Consider the following 20,464-nt stretch of genomic DNA (forward strand, 5'->3'; position numbering starts at 1 on the left):
TTTCTTTTCAAATTATGCCAATAAGAGTTGGCCATTTACCTTCCTTCCTCCCTTCCTTCCTTCTTCTTTTTCTTTCTTTCTTTCTTTCTCTTTCTTTCTTTCTTTCTTTTTCCTTCCTTCCTTTCTTTCTTTCTTTTTTGTAATTCTAAATTGAAATATGCTGAGTCAGTATACCTTTTGAAATGTTCGGCAGCGGGGAGGGGGGCACCTGGGTGGCCCAGTCAGTTAAGCGTCCGACTTTAGCTCATGATCTCACAGGTCACGATCTCACATTCTGTGGGTTCGAGCCCCACATCGTGCTCTGTGCTGACAGCTCAGAGCCTGGAGCCTGCTTCAGATTCTGTGTCTCCCTCTCTCTCCCTGCCCCTCCCCTGCTCATGCTCTGTCTCTGTCTCAAAAATAAAAATAACAACATTAAAAAAAATAATAAAAAATAAAATGTGGAGACAAGGAGCACTTGGGTGGCTCAATGGGTTAAGCATCTGACATCAGTTTAGGTCATGATCTCATGGTTCATGAGTCAGCCCTGCATGAGGCTCTCTGCTATCGGTGCGGAACCTGCTTTGGATCCTCTGCCTCCCTCTCTCTGGTCCTCCCTCCCCTCAAAAAACAAATAAAAATGTTTTTTAAAATTAAAAAAGAAGCATGTATTAAAAAATAAAATAAGGGGCACCTGGGTGGTTCATCCAGTTAAGTGTCAGACTTCAGCTCAGGTCATGATCTCACTATTTGCGATTTCGAGCCCTGCAATGGGCTCTGTGCGGACAGCGTGGAGTCTGGAGCCTGCTTCAGATTCTGTGTCTCCCTCTCTTTCTGCCCCTCCCCTGCTCATACTCTGTGTGTGTGTCTCTCTCTCTGAAAAATAAACATTAAAAATTTTTTTTAAATAAAAAATAAAATGTGGACACAGAAAGGATATATTTTTTAAGTTTTTTATTTTATTAAATCCCTAAAATAAGGATTTTTTAAAGGGGCTCCTGGGTGGCTTGGTTGGTTAAACATCTGACTCTTGATATAGGCTCAGGTCATGATCTCAGGGTTTGTGAGTTTAAGCCCCACATCAGGCTCTGTGCTGAGGATGCAGAGCCTGCTTGGGATTCTCATTCTCCTCCCTCTTCCCCTCCCCTGCTCACTCTCTCTCTCTCTCTCTCTCTCTCTCTCAAAATAAATAAATAAACTTAAAAAAAAATCTTTAGGGGCGCCTGGGTGGCTCAGTCGGTTGAGTGTCCGACTTCGGCTCAGGTCATGATCTCGCGGTCTGTGAGTTCGAGCCCTGCATCGGGCTCTGTGCTGACGGCTCAGAGCCTGGAGCCTGCTTCGGATTCTGTGACTCCCTCTCTCTCTGACCCTCCCCTGCTCATGCTCTGTCTCTCTCTCTCTGTCAAAAATAAATAAAACATTAAAAAATTTAAAAAAAAAATCTTTATTTGGTAAAATGTAATGTCGTGAACTCCAGGTTGGTTCCTCAGACTTTTTTCTCTCTCTCTTTTTAAGTTTATTTATTTTGAGAGTGAGAGAGAGAGAGAGAGAGAGAGAGAGAATCCAAAGCAGGCTCCGCTCTCAGCAAAGAGCCCAATGCAGAGCTTGATCTCATGACTGTGAGATCATGACCTGAGCAGAAATCAAGAGTCAGTCGCTTAGCCAACTGAGCCACCCAGGCTCCCCATTTTTTCCCCTCTTTTATTGATACATAAGACCTAAAAGTCTGAGTAGCAGTGTACCAGGGAACAGCTACAGTCTCAATCTGATAATCAGAGAGAAAAATGGAGGGCAAATGAGATTTCTGGAGATAATGCCAAGGGGAAATGAAGCCAGGGAGGGCTGGTTCAATTTTAAGTTTGTGCCAAGAAAAAATAATTAAACCAATGACTGTGTCTGAACTATTTGTGACAATGTTTTACAGATAAATCCTTCCTTAGTCCTTGGGCGGGAACTACAGAGAATTTAAACAAGGCAAGAATATGAGTCCAGTTTGCTCAGAAAGGCTAACCGGAGTGTCTCAGTCAAAAGCAGTGTGAACCTAGCACTTCTGTGGCATAAAAGTTCCATTTTGTTCCTGGACCAAGGGAATATTTGCTTTTTGCTCAGTTAGCAAAGGCTTTACAGTGCTATCGATGTTCTATGGAGTAGGGATCCTATGTAACGACTGGCACAAGGGGTTGGGCTCCACAGAGGAGGACCTTAACAAAGAAAGAAAGGAGTTCTAAGCAGGGACCCTGACACGGGCAACATCTCAAACAGGGCCATTAACAAAGTGATAAGTCAGAGGCACCTGGTTGGCTCAGTCAGTAGAGTGTGCAACTACATCTTCAGGTCATGAGTTTGAGCCCCATATTGGGCATAGAGATTACACAGATACATAGAAATATAAGTGTGGTAAGTCAGTACTTCCTGTGACTGACAGATGATCTGGGTTCTAAAATCCTTCATTAAGTGAACTTTCCCTCCCACCAGTACTTCCTTCCTGGAACTCTGGAGAGATGGCACAGGGGACTTGCTGCTTAGCACAGATCACAAAATCTTATCAGCTACCACTGCCCCAGATCTCTGCAATCCTAGCCAAGCTGCAGCCTGATCAAGACTCAGTCCTACAAGTGAAAATTTTAACTTCGGTAGTAACTAAACATGTCTTCAAATAAAACACCATTATTATAAAATGATTCATTGAAGGGCTCCTTTTAGGTATTAAGTTCTGTAGGACATTTAAAGACTCTGTTTAATAAATTTCATGAGTTACAATGCTTCCAATGTATCTATTGTTTAGAGTAGAATGTAAATATGTTTCTTCATTGTAAAATGAAGTAAATAATGTTATCCACCACTTAGGATTGTTGTGAGGACCAAATGGGTTAACAAATGTAAAGTGCTTAGAACAATGCTTGGTACATAGTTCCCCTTCAATGAGTATTGGCTATTTAGTATTCATGCATCAAATATCTATTCAGCTTCTACCACATGCCAGGCACTGTTCCAGGGACTGTAGAAACAGCAGTGAGTAAGAGACCGGAAAGATCCCCTGCTCTCACGGAGCTTCCATTCTAGTTTGGGGAGGGAAAAAAAAAAAAAGTATGTCAGATAAGTAAAATTGAGGAAAATAAAATAGGGTAAAGAAAACTAGAAAGCATAGTGCAGGGGAAGTTGCCATTTTTTAATAGGGTGGGTGGTCAAGGAAGTCCTCTCTGATAAGGTAACATGTGACCAGAGACTTGAAGGAAGTGAGGAAATAAGCTTTGCAATTATCTGGGGGAAGAGTGTCCTAAGAGATTACTGAATCAAAAAAACAGGCTACCAAATAAGAAAGTCTAGGTCCATAATAGGAACAGGGTCACATGGTGAAGAAACCATGCCCCACCAGAGACAGGAATCAGTTCCAGTCAAGTGTTGCTGTGAGGAAATATGGACCCAGTGTTGTCAGTTCTTCTGGGTTTTTTTTTTTTTTTATTATATTTTTTGTTTTTGTTTTTTAAAGAGGTGTATCTTGAATTTTGAGTTTTACATGTGAACTGGCCTAATGTTTGAAAGACTATGTAGGCATAAATGCATATATATGTTCATCAAAACTCATGTACAAGAATGTTCAGAGGCATTATCTATAATACCCCCAAACTGGAAACTACCCAAGCACCCATCATTAGAATGGATCAGCTATGGCACAGTTAGTTTCTACAGAGCAATGAGAAGGAACCAATTACAACTTCACACAACATCAAGGGTGAATCTTACAACATCATGCTGAGTGAGAAAACACCAGTCACAAAACAATTCAAAAACAGGTAAAACTGAGCTGTGGTGTTGAGAGCTAGATGTTGGTTATCCTGGCTGGGTAAGATGCTGGTAACTTTTTTTTTTTTTTCCTTCTTGATTTAGTAGCTGATTTCATGGGTGTGTGTAGTTTAACCTTTTCAAATTGTACAGTCATTTGTGCACTTTCCTATATGCATTTATATTTCACAAAAAGTTAAAACAAAAATGTGGACCAAACAAAGTCTCAGGCTGAATCAGGGCTCTGGGCTTCCAGTCTGCTCTATAATACATAGATTTCTTTAAAGAAAACAGCAGAGAAATTCTTAAAAAACAAACTTATACTTCAAAATGCAAGTAACCCTCTCTGTATGCTTTCTTTGGAAGCTCCTACAAAGCCCGTTAAGGAATTTGTCTTTCCTCTGGGTCATTACCCAGTTTCATGTTTATCCTTAGATGTGATTCAATACTATTGTTCATTTTTGTTCTCAAAACTAGAAAAATAAATCCATATATACCATATTATAAGCCATAACTATCAGTAAAGAATACAGAATTGGAAACCACAGATGCAAGAGGAGAACCCAGAGGCAATTTCAAAGCAGGTTGTAGTCTACTTTTAGGCTGAGAGGCTCGTAAAACATAACAGAAATTTCAAGTAGTTGTGAAGAGGCAGTAGGAATCATACTTGGCTGAAATAATCTATCCAGGAAACAGGCATGTCTTAGCCTGGACCATGAGCCATAGATACAGAATCAATTGGGTATAAAAGATAGGTTTTAGGGGCACCTGGCTGGCTGAGTGGGTGGAGCATGTGACTCCTGATGTTGAGGTTGTGGGTTCAAGACCCATGTTGGGTATAGAGATTACTAAGAAATAAAACCTTTTAAAAAAATAAACACAGGTTTTAGAATCTATGTGTTCTGGAGAACTTACCTATAGTCACTGCATAAGAACATCCCAAAGGTGCTTCAATTCAGGTGCCTGATTGAGTCAGGGAAGCTGTTTTAAGTAGAGAAGACCCAGACTATGATTGGTGTATACTGAGGTTTGGCTCTTGGAGGTACCTTGACAAAAACGATGGTCTCAAGTTGAATTACTGTCAGTAGGAACTAACTCACCTTTGGCTCCCAAAAGCAAGGGCCAGGGAAGTAGTAGTATGGGAATGGAAGTTAGAGGAAAATAGAACCTTCTAGAGGAAGTTAAATTGCATACATCAGGACTAAGAAAGTTGTTCCGGGATTGGGAGGGAACCCTAGAAAGGTCTCAATTAGGGCTGCTGAAGAGAAATTCCAGGGGCAAAGAGTCCAAATCTAGCAGAATTGATTGTCTCAGGTTAACAACCTTGGTTGTTATTGTAATACATTACAAACTAGGTAAGAATTTCCCCAAGAGGTATCCTAGGGGTGAGGGAATCCGTAATCAACTATACTAGGGAAATTGTCTGAAAATGCAGGCTAGCCTAGCATCCGACTTTCTTCTCAGAGAGGACTATTTCCTCAGGAGTATTGCCCAAAGTGAATCACAACCTCATGCCTATTTTCAGAATTCAGCCTTTTCTTTATCCTTTCCACCTCCTTAATAGTGCTAAAACCTGGACCAGTTATAATTCAGTGAACTGGTAATTCTGTATCTCATGCTTGATTATACTATCTTTATAATCAGATGTTACCAATGCTAGTATTTCCCACCACACAGACTTACCATAGGGCCTTTCATGAAACGGGATAAAATGCCACCACCACAGTGGCAGACCATCTGAACTGAGTATCAATTTCCAAGATAATTGTATTAACATTAGTCTTCCTTCCCTAATGTGGACAGAAGCGTGCAAGAAACTTCACATGAAGTGGCTTTGAATCTTGATTATTCAAGTATATTGTCCATTTTTTTACTTCAGAATAACTGGGAGTTGTTTTGTTTTGGGGGTGGGAATAGGGAAGGAGCCTAGCAACTGAAAGGAGAAGAATGAGGGAGGGACATAACTAAGGTATGACCGTTGTACAGTTGACTCCAAGGCCTTTGTGGAAACCACATGGCAGGAAGGTTTGGGACATTCACCTTCTACCAGCTAACCTCCAGTCTGGCACTGGATTCCTCTGATGGAAATTCTGAGAAGCTGACGCATGACTCGGCTTTTCCCAGTGGGATGCTCTCAGGAGACAGCCCATGCTGCTGATTCTGCCTAGCTCTGGAGGCAGAGGCAGCAAAAGACTAAGGATTTTTCCCCCTCTTGTATAAATAAGACCAACTACTTGAAATAGAGTACAAAAAAAGAAAAAAAAACACCTAGCCAAAAATGGTCTCTGCTACATTAGTTTAGGTATACGCCTTCTCCAGGAAGTACTCCCATATTTGCTGACCCCTATCCCTAAGCTGGGTCAGGTCCCTGATCCTTTCTTCTCAGCTCCCAGCCAGTAGCTCTGTCGCTGCACTTACCCCAATATGATGATGTTTCAGTATCTCACTAGAAAAGGCTTAACTTTGTTGTGCCTCTCGTAGTCTGCCGAAACCTATGGGCTAATTTGCAGAATAATGTTTTTCAGTGCATGGAATAAAATACATAGGATTACAAAAGAAACCAATTAAATTGAAATATAGTTCTTAACTCCAGACAACCTCTGAAGTATGAAGTCCTTGAGTGCAGGAACTCTGTCTTCATCTCTGTACTGCCAGTGCCTAGCACAAAGCCTGGCACGTAGATGGTACTTATAAATGTTTATTTAATGAATGAACAGAAATATAGATGGCTACTGCCAAGTCAGCCTGAGGAATGATTCATTGCAACTGCTTGTGCACATACCAATGGCTTGCATATTTCTCACGCTGTCTGAGATCATTTAGACCAGGGCTCTGAGCAAACCCCCACACAATAGGTGCCACAGCAGCTAGCAATAATGACAGGCTATTGGAAGACCAGGAAAACAACAAAGCTTGTGTATTTCCACCAGCCGGAATATTCAGATAGTGCAAGTAAACAGGCTCTGTCTTTAGGAGGAAAAGATCTCTTGACTTTGGAAGCATGACGCTCACACTGCTTTAAAACACTACCAACAACAGCTGACAGAAGAAAGAAAGGAACCTGAGCTAGTGTGTGGGTGTTCTCCAGGGCTCCCCCTCTGTCCTGAATCGGACCCTGCATCTCTGGGAAAGAGAAAAGTGTCCCTAAAAACCACGATGGGGTGACATGTGCCTTCCTAGGGTCAATAGCAGTTTTAGGCTTAAACTGAAATTTTGGTTTTGTTTATGTACCATCAGAAAACCTAAAGAAGCAATAATAAAAGCCACTTCCCTCGCTAAAGGGCCAAAGGTTTGTTCTAAGCTGATTGCTACATCTATTGAACATTTTGAAGAGAAAAGTAAAACCCCAGACAATTTTAAAGCTGAAAGCCACAATTATATGGGGTTAAGAAATCTCACCCTTAAGGCTTTTAAGATTGCCCTCCCAAGTTAGAGGGCTTCTTTAGCTATTAAAGCCATCTGAAAGACGGCAGAATGCAGTCTTCACTTGCTTGACAACAAGGTTTCCAACATCTGTTGGAAGAAACATGGCTTCAAGTGGGTGCCCTCTTAAAAAAAAAAAAAAAAAAAAAAAAAAAAAAGGAAAGTATAAGCCAAAGTTTTGCTTTTAATTAAAAAACAAAAACAAAAAAACCTCCCACTCCTAAGGTGTGTGCTTTCTTTTGACCTCTTTTTCCTTTAAATTGTCTGCAGTTTCCCTATATTTTATCTAGTGCAGTAAACAATGCAATCAAAGAAAGAAAAACCAGGGTCCACTCTTGCCCCAAACACTGAAAATGGTCAAAGAGCAGGAATCACAGCACAGAAAATGGCCCAGCTCTAAACATACAAACAAGATAAAAAAAAAATAATAACAACACCCCCCAAAGATATTATTATTGACATTCCTGGTACATTTCCTATAATATAATGTTGCAGACAATGCTTCTTTCCCAGGGAGTCCAGCTCGCTCAGGAGGAGACATCTATTTGTTGCCTCAGGATAGGCTGGGGCTATTGAGTCTTCTCTGCCAAGCCTAAGGTGTTTTTTTTTTGTTTGTTTTTTGTTGTTTTTTTTTTTAAGAGCTCAATATCTCACAGAAACATCTGTGGTATAAATGAATCTAAAAGAGGATGAAGGCAGGCAGACACCTGTCACTGTTCTCCAAATCAGCCAAAAAGCTGAACAGCGTGGGAGCCAGGAGACAGATGCCATTAACAGTTGAGGGATGGAAGGGAGAACAAGAGGAAGCACCAAATGGGTGGCTGCTTTTGGTTCCAAAGCCAAAAAAGGGCCCCACCAAAAAGGGCAGCTGGTCTGGATGAGGAACTACCCTGCACCCGGAGTCATGCAATAAAAACTATGGCCTTGGAGCCCCACCTCCATGACAGCCACAGTCCAGGAACCAGAGAAATTTACACCACATCACATAGTTTGCAAATGAATGGATTGATCCTAGTTTAGGGGGGTTAAGTGCTTTGACAAAATTGGGGAAGGAGGGGAAAGTGAGCTTGAAACCCAGATTTCTATTTCTGCAAAGTCACAGGCCCCAGGCCCCTGATGCCACTTGCTCCACGGAGATGTACCCTTCCACTTATTACTGGCCTCTCCTCAAAATGGCACCCATGGTAGTAACCCCTTAGAGATATCAAAAGGCATCAGTTGCACTTCTGGAAGTAAGATAATTTCCTTGCCCCATCTTGACCAAAGCACTTCCCTTTTCAAGCTGCTGCTGGTATGCCACCTTCCCCTCCCAGCACAGTTCAACTTGCTTTTTTTTGTTTCAGAGTTTTGCACTAGCCTCTGAGGGCCCTTTCCAGGATACAAAATAAAGTATCCTCTGCATCCATGTGCAGGTGGGTTGCCTTCCAGTGTCAGATCTGCGTTCCAGAGTTTGGCCAATGCATCTTTACAAAAATAAAACCGCACGTGTACACAGACAGACTAGCCTGGAAAGGGCTTTCCGGACAGGGTTTCTGGTTGTCTTGATGCCTCCCCTCAAAGAACTAACTTTCTTTGCATAAAAGGATTTAGACATTGAGTGACCTACTCTCAACTTCCGGAAGGACAGCTTGTTTTTGTCCGTTTTTCAATGAGGGGGAGGGAGGGACCCAACATTTTCAGTTAGAACAATGAGATTTTGTTTTAAAAAAAGGATCCTATGTGGAAATGAGTGGGACAATGATAAAAATAAACAAATAATTAAAATTCCAAACCAAAGCATATCTCCTGGCCCTGAGATCCCCAGTTAATCCTCTAAGACCACAATCTCCACATTGTGGACTTGATGCTGGTGGTCTTCCATCTCAGCCACAACTTTCTCCTCAGTCCTCAGCTCTGTCTCCAAAATAACTGCTTTGCCCTCAGTATCCTCAGCCTCTGGGTCTGGGGCTGGGTCAATCTCAATGATGGTCTGCCCATCTTCCGAGGTGCTTTCAACAGCCTGGATTGCCGAGGTCAAGCCGGACTCCATGGCCACCAGCTCCACGGGGCTCACCATGGTGGTCATGTTGCCCAGGGTACTCCCATCCTGCATGGCAGTGGAGCTTAGCAGTGCTAAGCTAGATGAAGGATGGATGGTCACTGTGTCTGGTGAGCTGCTCTTGGCAGACGAGACCACTGTGGCATAGCGGAAGAGCTGAGGGCCAGAAGGCAGTGTGTGAACAGTCACAGGACTGGAGCCCTGGCTGAGGGTGGCCACTGGAATATTGCCCATGGAAAATGACTGGCCCACTGGGGTGATGGTGATGGGTGAGATGACTGTGAACTGAGGCTGCTGGACCGGAGGAGAAGGGCTCAGGACTGTGGTAGAAGCTGGCCGCTGGAGCCGGGGCCTTTTTGGAGGCTTAGGAGTGCTCACAGGCATCAGTACCACATTTTGAACGGTCTGGGATTTCAGCCTGTGATCCTGAGCTTGCTTCTTCTGCTCTTCCAACTGGCGTTCCAACTCTGTGGAAAAAAAGACAGACTTTGTATGGAGAGAAGTATAGTCTTGGAGAGAGTAAACGGAGTCAGGAAACCTGAGGTCTTGTTCTGGTTTTGCCACTGTGTAGCTTCATTGTTCTCAAAAGAAGAAACCAAACTGGATGATTTAAAAAATCCTTGCAGCCATTGCATTTCATTGCTTGATTATAGGCAGGGCAACGATTCAGAATCTTTCTCGGGCTGTGATCCTACTATAGCTCAACCCTAGAAGCACCTGTGGCATTTTGTCACCTGTCACCAAAATGCAAAACAAGCCTCCAGTTGATTTTACAGCTTATAGATACCCACCTTGGGTCTACAGGTGAAAATAAGGAATATCTGCACAATCCCTTTGGAACTAACATGGGCCTACAGAGGAGCTACAATGGCTGCTCCCCCCTACCCAAAAAACAAAACAAAACAAAACAAAACAAAACAAAACAAAACAAAACAATGATTCCTAAACTGTTTTTCAAGACAGGATCATCTTGCTGGTAATCTTAGTCTACCAATGGACTTAGTCTACCATTAGCACCCAGAGAAGTATACAGAAAGTTACAGAAGTCTCTAGGAATTACAGAACTAAAAGAGGTCTTAGAGTTTATTTTTTTAATGTTTATTTGAGAGAGAGAGAGAGAGAGAGAGAGAGAGAGAGAAAGCAGGTGATGGGGCACAGAGAGAGACAGGGACAGAGGATCAGAAATGGGCTCTGTGCTGACAGCAGTGAGTCCAATACAGGACTTGAACTCATGAGCCATGAAATCATGACCTGAGCTTAAGTTGGACACTTAATCAACTGAGCCAACCAGGCACCCCTCTAACACATTAATTTTAACAGGGATCCATAGAGGTAAAGTGACTTAAGGTCTCAGAACTTGGGCCAAGGCAAAAGTCTTCTGATGACCAACCACAGAAGTGGTGGGTGTGCTTTCCCACTGCAATATGTCTATCACTATCCCTCTCCCAATGTACAATCCAACCTGGTGACCACTGGTGAGTCTGGTTCTATACCAGAACTTCCTCTATTGCTTAGTACCTGAGAAGCATTCAACAAATAATCAGTTACAACTGTAGGGCACTTTGTTCCCTATGGAACACCAAGAGCAAGTTAATTCCTTGCTTGGAATAAAAGGAATAAGTAGGAATCAAGAACATTAAAAAAATTTTAAATACTGCCTTATAAGTTACACAATACTGCATTTTTTCCATTGTCACTAGTAAGCAAAGAAATGTGAACCTCAAGAAGATAACAACTACATCTATAATTTTTTAAAAAGTTAAATCAGAGAATATTTTAAGTAACAGCATCCAATGTTTGTGTGCTCAAAATGGTGACATAAATTGGTATAATCTTGGAAATTTGGCAACAGGTCACAAAAATGCATAAAAAAATTTTTAATACCATTTAAAAAAATTTTTTTAATGTTTATTTATTTTTGAGAGAGAGAGAGAGACAGGGCACGAGTGGGGAAGGGGCAGAGAGACAGAGAAATACAGACTCCGAAGCAGGCTCCAGACTCTGAGCTGTCAGCACAGAGCCCGACACGGGGCTCGAACTCACAGACCGTGAGATCATGACCTGAGCCCAAGTTGGACACTTAGCCAACTGACCCACCCAGGTGCCCGATTTCTTTTTTAACTTTTTTTTTAATGTTTATTTATTTTTGAGAGAGAGAGAGAGAGAGACACAGTTAATACTATTTAACCTGAAGCTTAGTCCTGGGAAGTAGTTTAAAAAAATTTTTTTTTAATTTTTTTAATGTTTATTTATTTTTGAGAGAGAGAGAGAGAGAGTGTGAGCAGGGGGAGGGGCAAAGAGACAGGGAGACACAGAATATGAAGCAGGCTCCAGGCTCTGAACTGTCAGCACAGAGCCCGACATGGGGCTCGAACCCAAGAACCGTGAGATCATGACCCGAGCCGAAGTCGGAAGCTTAACCAACTGAGCCACCCAGGTGCCCCTAAAAAATTTTTTAATGTTTATTCATTTTTGAGAGGTGGGGAGGGGCAGAGAGAAAGGGAGACACAGAATCCAAGGCAGGTTCCAGGCTCCAGGCTGCCAGCACAGAGCTGGAACCCATGAACCATGAGATCATGACCTGAGTCAAAGTCAGTCGCTTAACCAAGCCACACAGGCGCCCCAATCCTGGGAAGTAGTTTAAAAGAACATAAAAAAGAGGCACCTGGGTGGCTCAGTCCGTTAAGTGTCCAAATCTTGATTTCGGATTAGGTGATGATCTCATGGTTCATGGGTTCAAGCCCCACATCTAGCTCCACACTAAGCCTGTGGAGCCTGCTTGGGATTCTCTCTCTCCACCCCTCCTTCGCTGCCCCTTCCCTACGCATGCGCACGCACATGCTCGTTCTCTCTCTCCCTCTCTCAAAATAAATGAACTTTAAAATATTTAACGTATATTTTATAATACAAAAATAAATTTAAGACAACATAAATTGTTCTTCTCTTGCTGAATAATCTTTTGCCTTTTGCTTTCATGACTATAATATATCTTACATCATTCAAAGGGTGATAATCCATACCTCTGACTTGTTTTATATTTTTCCCCTGCCTTACCTCCCCAAAACCTTTTCTTAATTCTCTCCAGGTATAAGTGACAGCTCCCTTTCTTCTTCTACCATACCCACTATATGCCTCAGTTACTACTGATAATTCCTTGAATTACTTAAAGACCATGTGGAGAGTGGGGCTGTCTCAGTCAACATGATATTTCTAAAACCTAGTCTGGCACTAGCACAAATTAATTACTTGATAAAAAGAGTTAAATTATTTATGTGTTCATAAGTTCTGATTACTGCAAATAATGGAGAAGGTGCTAAATTTATATTTATCAAAAGATGTAGTATCAATAATGTAACAAAGACAAAGGCCAATTTGTTTCTTCTGCCACTAATGTTATTGGATTAATGGAGCAATTGAGCAGATATCTTAATCCTCCAAAAGATACAGAAGGAGGAAGAAAGAAAGAAGCCAGTCCCAACAGAAGTCCAAAAAGAAATGGCAAGACTCAAGGATATTAGTATAATATCATCTAAGAAGAGACAGAAGTTATACACACCTGTCAGAGTGTAGAGAAACTGCTCTTCTCCCTGCTCTACTTGGTTCCTCCTGTTGTCCAAAACCTTCTTTACTGTGTCCATCAGGCCAAATGTATGTGCTACATTGTTGAGAACAGCAGCATCTATTTAAAACAAAGACATGCCTGTCAAGTTAAAACAGAAGTGTTCCCCCAGCTTTCTGTTGTTCTGCTTATAAATATGAAACAACCCAGAAATGATGGGACTATTCTAATTGCATTTCTAAAAAAAATTAGCCAAGATTTATCACATATATAATTAACTTTGATTTAATTGTTACAAATTTATACATATTTCCATATAAATGAATACAAAAATAAGAAAAAAATCCTGTATCTGGCTGTAAGTTATGACTTTTGGTTTAGAAAACACGGTGACTGTGCTAGATAGAACTAAGTTTGAATCTTGGGTTTACAATTTCTTCCTATCTGTATGAACTTGGATAAGTCATTTCGGTCCTTAGTTTTCTCATCAGAAACAAAGGGGATTAATAATACTACTTGGCAAGACAGATACGAAGATTAGAAATATCATATTTTAAGTGTGGAATGGGAACTAGTATGCAAGGTTATTCATAGTATTATCTCTGTTCCTTTTTATACAAAACTTCTTGAAAGAGTTGTCACTAGTTGTGGTCATTACTTCCTTAACTCAGATCACTTCTCCACCTACAACTCTTTTCCACAGTCATCTCATTCAGTTCCATGCTTTTAAATAACACATGCATGCTGAGAACTCCCACATGCAGGTCTCCAGCCCTGACTTCTTTCCTGCATACCAGATTCATAATTCCATCTAGCTCAGTGACATCTCCATTTGAAGGCCTCATAAGCATTTAGCAAGTCAAAATTCATTTTTTTCCTTCTTTTTTTTTAAGTAAGTTCTATGCTTAACATGGGGCTTGAACTCATGACCCTGAGATCACAAGTCACATGCTGTGACTAAGCCAGCCAGATGTCTCAACTCAAAACTAATTTTGAGGGGCACCTGGGTGGCTCAGTTGGTTAAGTGTCCAACTCTTGATTTCAGTTCAGGACATCATCTCGCAGTTCGTGGGATCAAGCCCTGCGTTGGGTACCACACTGACAGTGCAGAGCCTGCTTGGGATTCTTTCTCTCCCTCTCTCTCTGCCCGTCTCTCTGTCTCTCTCAAAATGAACTTAAAAAGTTTTAAAAACAAACAAACAAATTTTGAGGGGCACCCGGCTGGCTCAGTTGGAAAAGAATGTAACTCCCGATCTTAGGGTCACGAGCTCAAGCCCCACAATGGGCATGGAGCCTAACTGGGGGGAAAAAAAAAAAAAAAAAAAAGCAAAAGCAGGGGTGCCTGAGTGACTCAGTTGGTTAAGCATTTGACTTTGACTCAGGTCATAATCTCACAGTTCGTGAGTTCAAGCCCCATATCAGGCTCTGTGCTGACAGCTCAGAGCCTGGAGCCTGCCACAGACTCTGTCCCCTTCTCTCTCTGTCCCTCCCCCACACTCACTTGCTCTCTCTCTCTCTCTCTCTCTCAAAATAAACATTTAAAAACAAAAACAAAAACTTGATGTCCTCTCCCACTGATCTTCATCTCAGGAAATGGTATCATCATTCATGGCTCAGGCCAAAAATGTATGAGTCCTCCTGGATTTCTTTCTTTCTCTTTTACCCTATATCCAATCCATCAGCAAGACCTGTCAGTTCCACATTCAAAATATATCCCCGATATGATTACTTCTTGCCAGATCTACCACTATTCACCCTAATCCATGCCACCATAATCTCTTGTCTAGATCAATTCCTTCAGAAGTCTCCCAAATGATTTCTTGCTCCATACAGTCTGTTCTCCATATAGCAACGAAAGTGATCTTTTAAAAATCTAAAATATATAAATATATAAAAAATTATAAATAGGGGCACCTGGGTGGCTCAGGCAGTTAAGCATCTGTCTTCAGCTCAGGTCATGACCTCACAGTTTGTAGGTTCAAGCCCTGCATCAAGCTCTGGGCTGACAGCTCAAAGCCTGGAGCCTGCTTCAGATTCTGTGTCTCCCTCTTTTTGCCCCTCCCCCGCTTGTGCACACTCTCTCTCTCTCTCTCAAAAATAAACATTAAAAAATTTATATTTGTAAATTGTATATTTGTAAATTTATATATGTAAGTAAATAAATAAATCTGGTGCACCTGGGTGGCTCAGTCAGTTAAGTGTGTGACTCTTTTTTTTTTTTTAAATTTTTTTTAACGTTTATTTATTTATTTTTATTATTTTTTTTCACGTTTATTTATTTTTGAGACAGAGAGAGACAGAGCATGAACGGGGGAGGGTCACAGAGAGAGGGAGACACAGAATCCGAAACAGGCTCCAGGCTCTGAGCTGTCAGCATAGAGCCCGATGCAGGGCTCGAACCCACGGACTGTGAGATCATGACCTGAGCCGAAGTCGGACGCTTAACCGACCCCCATGGACTGTGAGATCATGACCTGAGCCGAAGTCGGACACTTAACCAACCGAGCCACCCAGGCGCCCCTATTTATTTTTGAGAGAGAGAGAGACAGAGAGAGAAAGGCAGAGTGTGAGCAGGGGAGGGGCACAAAGCAAGGAAGACATAGAATCCAAAGCAGGCTCCAGGCTCCGAGCTGTCAGCGCAGAGCGCAACATAGGGCTTCAACCCACGAAGCATGAGATCATGACCTGAGCCAAACTCAGATGCTTAACCGACTGAGCCACCAAGGTGCCCCAAGTGTGTGACTTTTGATCTTACTTCAGGTCTTGATCTCAAGGTTGTGAGTCAAGCCCCATGTTGGGCTCTGCGCTGGGCATGAAGCCTACTTAAAAAATAAAAAATAGGGGCGCCTGGGTGGCTCAGTCGGTTGAGTGTCCAGCTTTTGATCTCAACTTAGGTTATGATCTCACAGTTTGTGGAATCCAGTCCTGGGTAGAGCTCTGTGCTGACATTGTGGAGCTTACTTGGGTCTCTCTCTCTTCCTCTCTCTGTCCCTCCCCTGCTCCCATTCTCTCTCCCTCTCTCTCAAAATAATTAAATAAACATTAAAAAATACTAATAAAAATTTAAGAATATAAATCTTATTACATCACTCTCCTGCTCAAAATCAGTATGATAGCTTAGCATCACCTTAAAATAAAACCAAAGTTCTAACAAAGCTTATCTAAACTTTGCTCCCTATTCCTCTCCAGCCTCATCACCTATCACTTTTGTATCTTATTCCACTGTGGTGCAATCAGTGCTTCTATAATGCTTTAAACATATCAGGCCTATTGCAACTTCGAAGTCTTTGTTCCTTCTGCCTAGAATGTTTCTTCTCCCAGCTCATCACATGAGACCTTCCTTGACCACCCTATCTAAAAGAGTCATCCCTGCTTTCTATATTACTTGCCTTTTTTTTTTACACTCCAAGCACATAAAGTTTTACTGTAAAGTTTAAGTGTATTTATATAATGTATGAATTATAAAGACACAATAAGATAATAATAAGACACAACTAACAACTTTAAGATCTCACTGACACACAAGGTTATGAGATATCATTATGACCCCCCTCTCTTTTAAGTAAACTCTACCCCCAATGTAGGGCTCAAACCCAAGACCTCGAGATTAAGAGTCACATGCTCCACTGACTGAGCCAGCCAGGTGCCCCATCATCATGACCCTTTTGTATCAGATGATTAGAACATCCTTTTACATTATGCACAGCAGCAAGAACCCTATGGGTATTCAGAAACAGCTATTAACTGAACACAATAGTTCTGGAAACCTTAAACTAATAGAAGATGAGACTTGTCTAAAACCAGATAGATTTTTCCCAATTTTTAGACTGACTCACACTCTCCCTCTCTCCATATATATATATATGCAATAGAGAGCATGCTTTCTGGCACCATTTATAAAGGAAAAAATTACCTATGGAAAAAGCATGACCAGACTTGAGTTCAAAACCTCATTATGAACTATGGACAAACAACCTTTATGAGCCTTAGTTTCCTAATCTGTAAAATTAGGATCATAATGCCTATATGCCAGTGTTTTCATGAGGCTAACAAGATCTGTCTATAGTTGTTAACATTTAATAAAATGATCACTATTGCTAGAATTGGTGTACTTACCTGTTACCTGGAAGGGAGCCTGAATGAGCCGCTGCTGAACTCCCCTGAGTAGCTCCTCTATTTCCTTCTGTATATTGCAGACAACCTCTTCCATCAGTCCTACATCAGCTATTCCTTTCCAGAACATCAAAGTGTCCTCTGACACAAGAGGGATAAGACAGAGGGTAAACAAGGGATGCTACATACACCTAGGCACATGTCTACAAGTTAAACTCAAAATTACTTCAATTTGAAATAATTTCTTGCTGGGCCATTTCTCGGAAAAGGGAAGAAGCTTTTAGGGTACCGGCTGCCTCCTTGAGTTGGCACCCAGTTATTTGGCCTCTTTGGCAACATAGGGACTTGAGATAATTGTCTCAATTTGTCATGGCTCTGGCTATAGGGGGCAGGTATCTTCCTCTAATAAAGATATTACATTAAACAAATATTAAATATTATTTATTTAAATAATTTAAAATTAAATAGTATTTAATATCTTAAAAGTTAAACAATAAAGATATTAAATTAAAGATATACAGTTAAGCCTTGTACAACACGGTTTGAACTGTGAGCGTTCACTCACATACGGATTTTTTTTTAATAATACAGTACAAGTGATGTAAATTTATTTTTTCTTATGATTTTCTTAATAACATTTTCTTTTCTCTATCTTACTTTATTGTAAGAATATAGTATATAATACATATAACATATGCTAATTGACTATGTTTTCAGTAAGGCTTGTAAAGTTCTCAGGGGAGGGGTCAAAATTTACACACAGATTTTCAACTGCACAGGGGGTTGGTGTCCCTAACTGCCACGTTGCTCAAAGGTCAACTATACTCCCGCTAGTACTATACTTGCAAAAATAAAATGAGACAGCTGAATAGGGGGGATTATAAGCTCCCTGAGGGCAGAGGCTATGCGTTTTCATCTATGTTGGCAACAGTGTCAACTGAAAATAGGCAGCAATAAATACTGTTTAAGCGAATTAACGAATGGAGGATGGTGTGAAACATCTCCTGGTCCCCTGTAAGTGAATCATCATTAATCATCATCCTCTATACCACCTGCTACCTAATTTTTTCTTCTAACATCTTGCTGCTTGGTTTATCTAAGAAACGTTCCAAAGTTGGAGGCTGACAGGATGAAAAGCATTGGACTACAGAGTCAAACAGCTGAATTCAGCTCTGACACTACTGGTGGTGTGACAGGTCTTAGGCAAGCTGCTGAACCCTTCTGAATCTCAATTTCTTCCTATGTAAAATGTGACTGTGCAGGGCTGTTGTTGCATGCATTAAAACACAATGTTTGCAGCTATAATTAGTATTAATATGCATGAGAAAAACCAGCAAAAGTAATTAAGAGGCCTTCTGTGTCCATAATCATAATGGTGAGAAGGGGCACAAAACCCTGCAAGATATCTCAGCCTCATAGTAAAGTACCTGAAATTTCCTCTGAGTCTTTCTTCACACCCTCCTCTGTAGCCATGGTGACAGCAGCAGTGAGAGCTGAGTTCCATTCCAGCCCTGCCTCTTCCATGCTCTCTTCCGAGATGGCAATCTGTGTGATGCTACCTAAAAGCAGTCCATTAGAGGTAAAGTCAGTGAATTTCATGAAAAAGTCATAGCTATCCTTTATCTCATATAGCTAAAAAAAAACCCAAAAACCTGTTATTTTAACATTCTGGCCTTTTGCCTGTAGGTCCATATATTAAAAACTAGAATTGTAAGCAAGGATGAATATTGGATTTTTTTCTTTAATGTTTATTTATTTTTGAGAGAGAGGGAGAGAATGCGTGCACATGTGCAAGCAGGGGAGGGGCTGAGAGAGAGAAAGACAGAGTATCTGAAGCAGGCTCTGTGCTAAGAGCAGAGAGTCTGATGCGGGGCTCAAACTCATGAACACGTGAGACCATGACCTGAGCCAAAGTCAGACACTTAAAACAACTGAGCCATCCAGGCGCCCCAAATGCTGAATTTTCTAAAGAAAACCTGCCTTGCAAAAGAGAATGCTTTCTTCTTACTCTGAATAGAAAGTGAAAGATAACTTACAAAATCACAAAAGAGCAATTTGCTCCCTGAGCAGGTATGTTTTTGAAAGACTGAAAGAGAGCACGATTGCCAGGCTGTCTCCCCCAGACTTAGTGAGGATAAGAAGAATCTAAAATGATTTAAGAGAAAAGTATGGTGCTTAGCCAAGAGCCCTCCTACAAGCATGCTTGATACTAACCATCTAGAATATCAAAAGTTGCTGTCGTTTATTTATCAGGCTATATAAGAGAAAGCAAGAGAAATGAGACCAAAACAAATCAGAGAAGAAGAGATCCATGAATACCAGATTCACAGATAAAAATAAATTTTGCTATTAATATTGTATAATAACATTTTATTTTTTAACGTTTATTTTCGAGAGAGAGTGGGGGGAGGGGGAGAGAGACAGAGAGAGAGACAAAGAATTCGAAGCAGGCTCTGTGCTGACAGCAGAGAACCCAACGTGGGGCTTGAACTCATGAACTGTGAGATCATGACCTGAGCCTAAGTCAGAGGCTGAGTTAACCGACTGAGCCACCAGGTGCCCCTATTATTTATTTATTTATTTTTTTAACATTTACTTATTTTTGAGAGACAGAGAGAGACAGCATGAGCAGGGGAGGGGAGTAGTGGAGGGGCAAAGAGAGGGGGAGACACAGAATCTGAAGCAGGCTCCAGGCTCTGAGCTGTCACACAGAGCCCAGCGTGGGGCTCGAACTCACAAACCGCGAGATCATGACCTGAGCTGAAGTCGGACACTTAACCAACTGAGCCACCCAGGCACCCCTTATTTTTTTATTTTTTATTTTTTTAAGCAATCTCTCCACCCAACATGGGGCTCAAACTCACAACCCCAAGATCAGGAGTTGCATGCTCTACCAACTGAACCAGCCAGGCACCCCTCATATATTAGGATTTTAAACAAAGACAATTGAGAAAAATCAAACTGATCCAGGTAGATATATGGACAAGTATGGACTCCCCATGCTAGAGGATATCAATAATGAAGCAAAAAAGTAATATTGATATGGACAATCAAAACTAAAGGAATTTTTGCCAAATAAAAAGGAAGTAAATAATTTCATCGTTTTTACTTTCCAAGTGGAAGAATCACATGACCAAAAATTCAAACAGCTAGACATTTTATACTTTCCTAAAGGGAACTTAAGTTCCAAGAGATTTGGCTTCTACTCACCCAGTGGTTACTCACAGAATATTAGAGCTGACCACAAGAAACCTTGAGAGGTCATTTTTTAAAAATGTACTTCCCTTATATCCATTAGTGTCCTTGTGACTCTGTGAAACACATATGTAAGTCTTCTGGAAGTAGCTGAGACAGTCTAAGAATCTTAGCTGTGCTAATTCTTCAGATGGACTAACTGAATCCTTTTTTTTTCCCCTAAATTTGTTTGTTTGTTTAAGTAATCTCTACACCCAGCGTGGGGCTCAAACTCATGACCCTGAGATTAAGAGTTGTGCACTCTTCCAACTGAGCCAGCCAGGTGCCCTGGGACTAACTGAATCCCTAATAATTATCTCACATGAGTCCATCTT

General features: G+C 41.2%; 1 protein-coding gene across 7 annotated transcripts in view; it reads right to left on the reverse strand.

The window, feature by feature from the left end:
• Positions 1-3,418: 3,418 nt before the first annotated feature.
• Positions 3,419-20,464, reverse strand: part of GMEB1 (glucocorticoid modulatory element binding protein 1) — a 40,134-nt gene continuing 23,088 nt past the window's right edge. For all 7 annotated transcript variants that reach the window (XM_060624734.3, XM_078452150.2, XM_060624737.3 and 4 more), the window contains 4 exons: positions 18,323-18,454; positions 16,899-17,036; positions 12,780-12,902; positions 3,419-9,690 (listed from right to left, as the gene is read on the reverse strand). In XM_060624734.3, coding sequence (XP_060480717.1) covers positions 8,990-9,690; positions 12,780-12,902; positions 16,899-17,036; positions 18,323-18,454 — 1,094 coding nt within the window. In that variant the 3' untranslated portion in view covers positions 3,419-8,989. The remainder of the gene's footprint in view (positions 9,691-12,779; positions 12,903-16,898; positions 17,037-18,322; positions 18,455-20,464) is intronic.

This window comes from Panthera onca, chromosome C1 (assembly GCF_046562875.1).
Source record: "Panthera onca isolate mPanOnc1 chromosome C1, mPanOnc1 haplotype 2, whole genome shotgun sequence".
Taxonomy (NCBI): Eukaryota; Metazoa; Chordata; class Mammalia; order Carnivora; family Felidae; genus Panthera; species Panthera onca.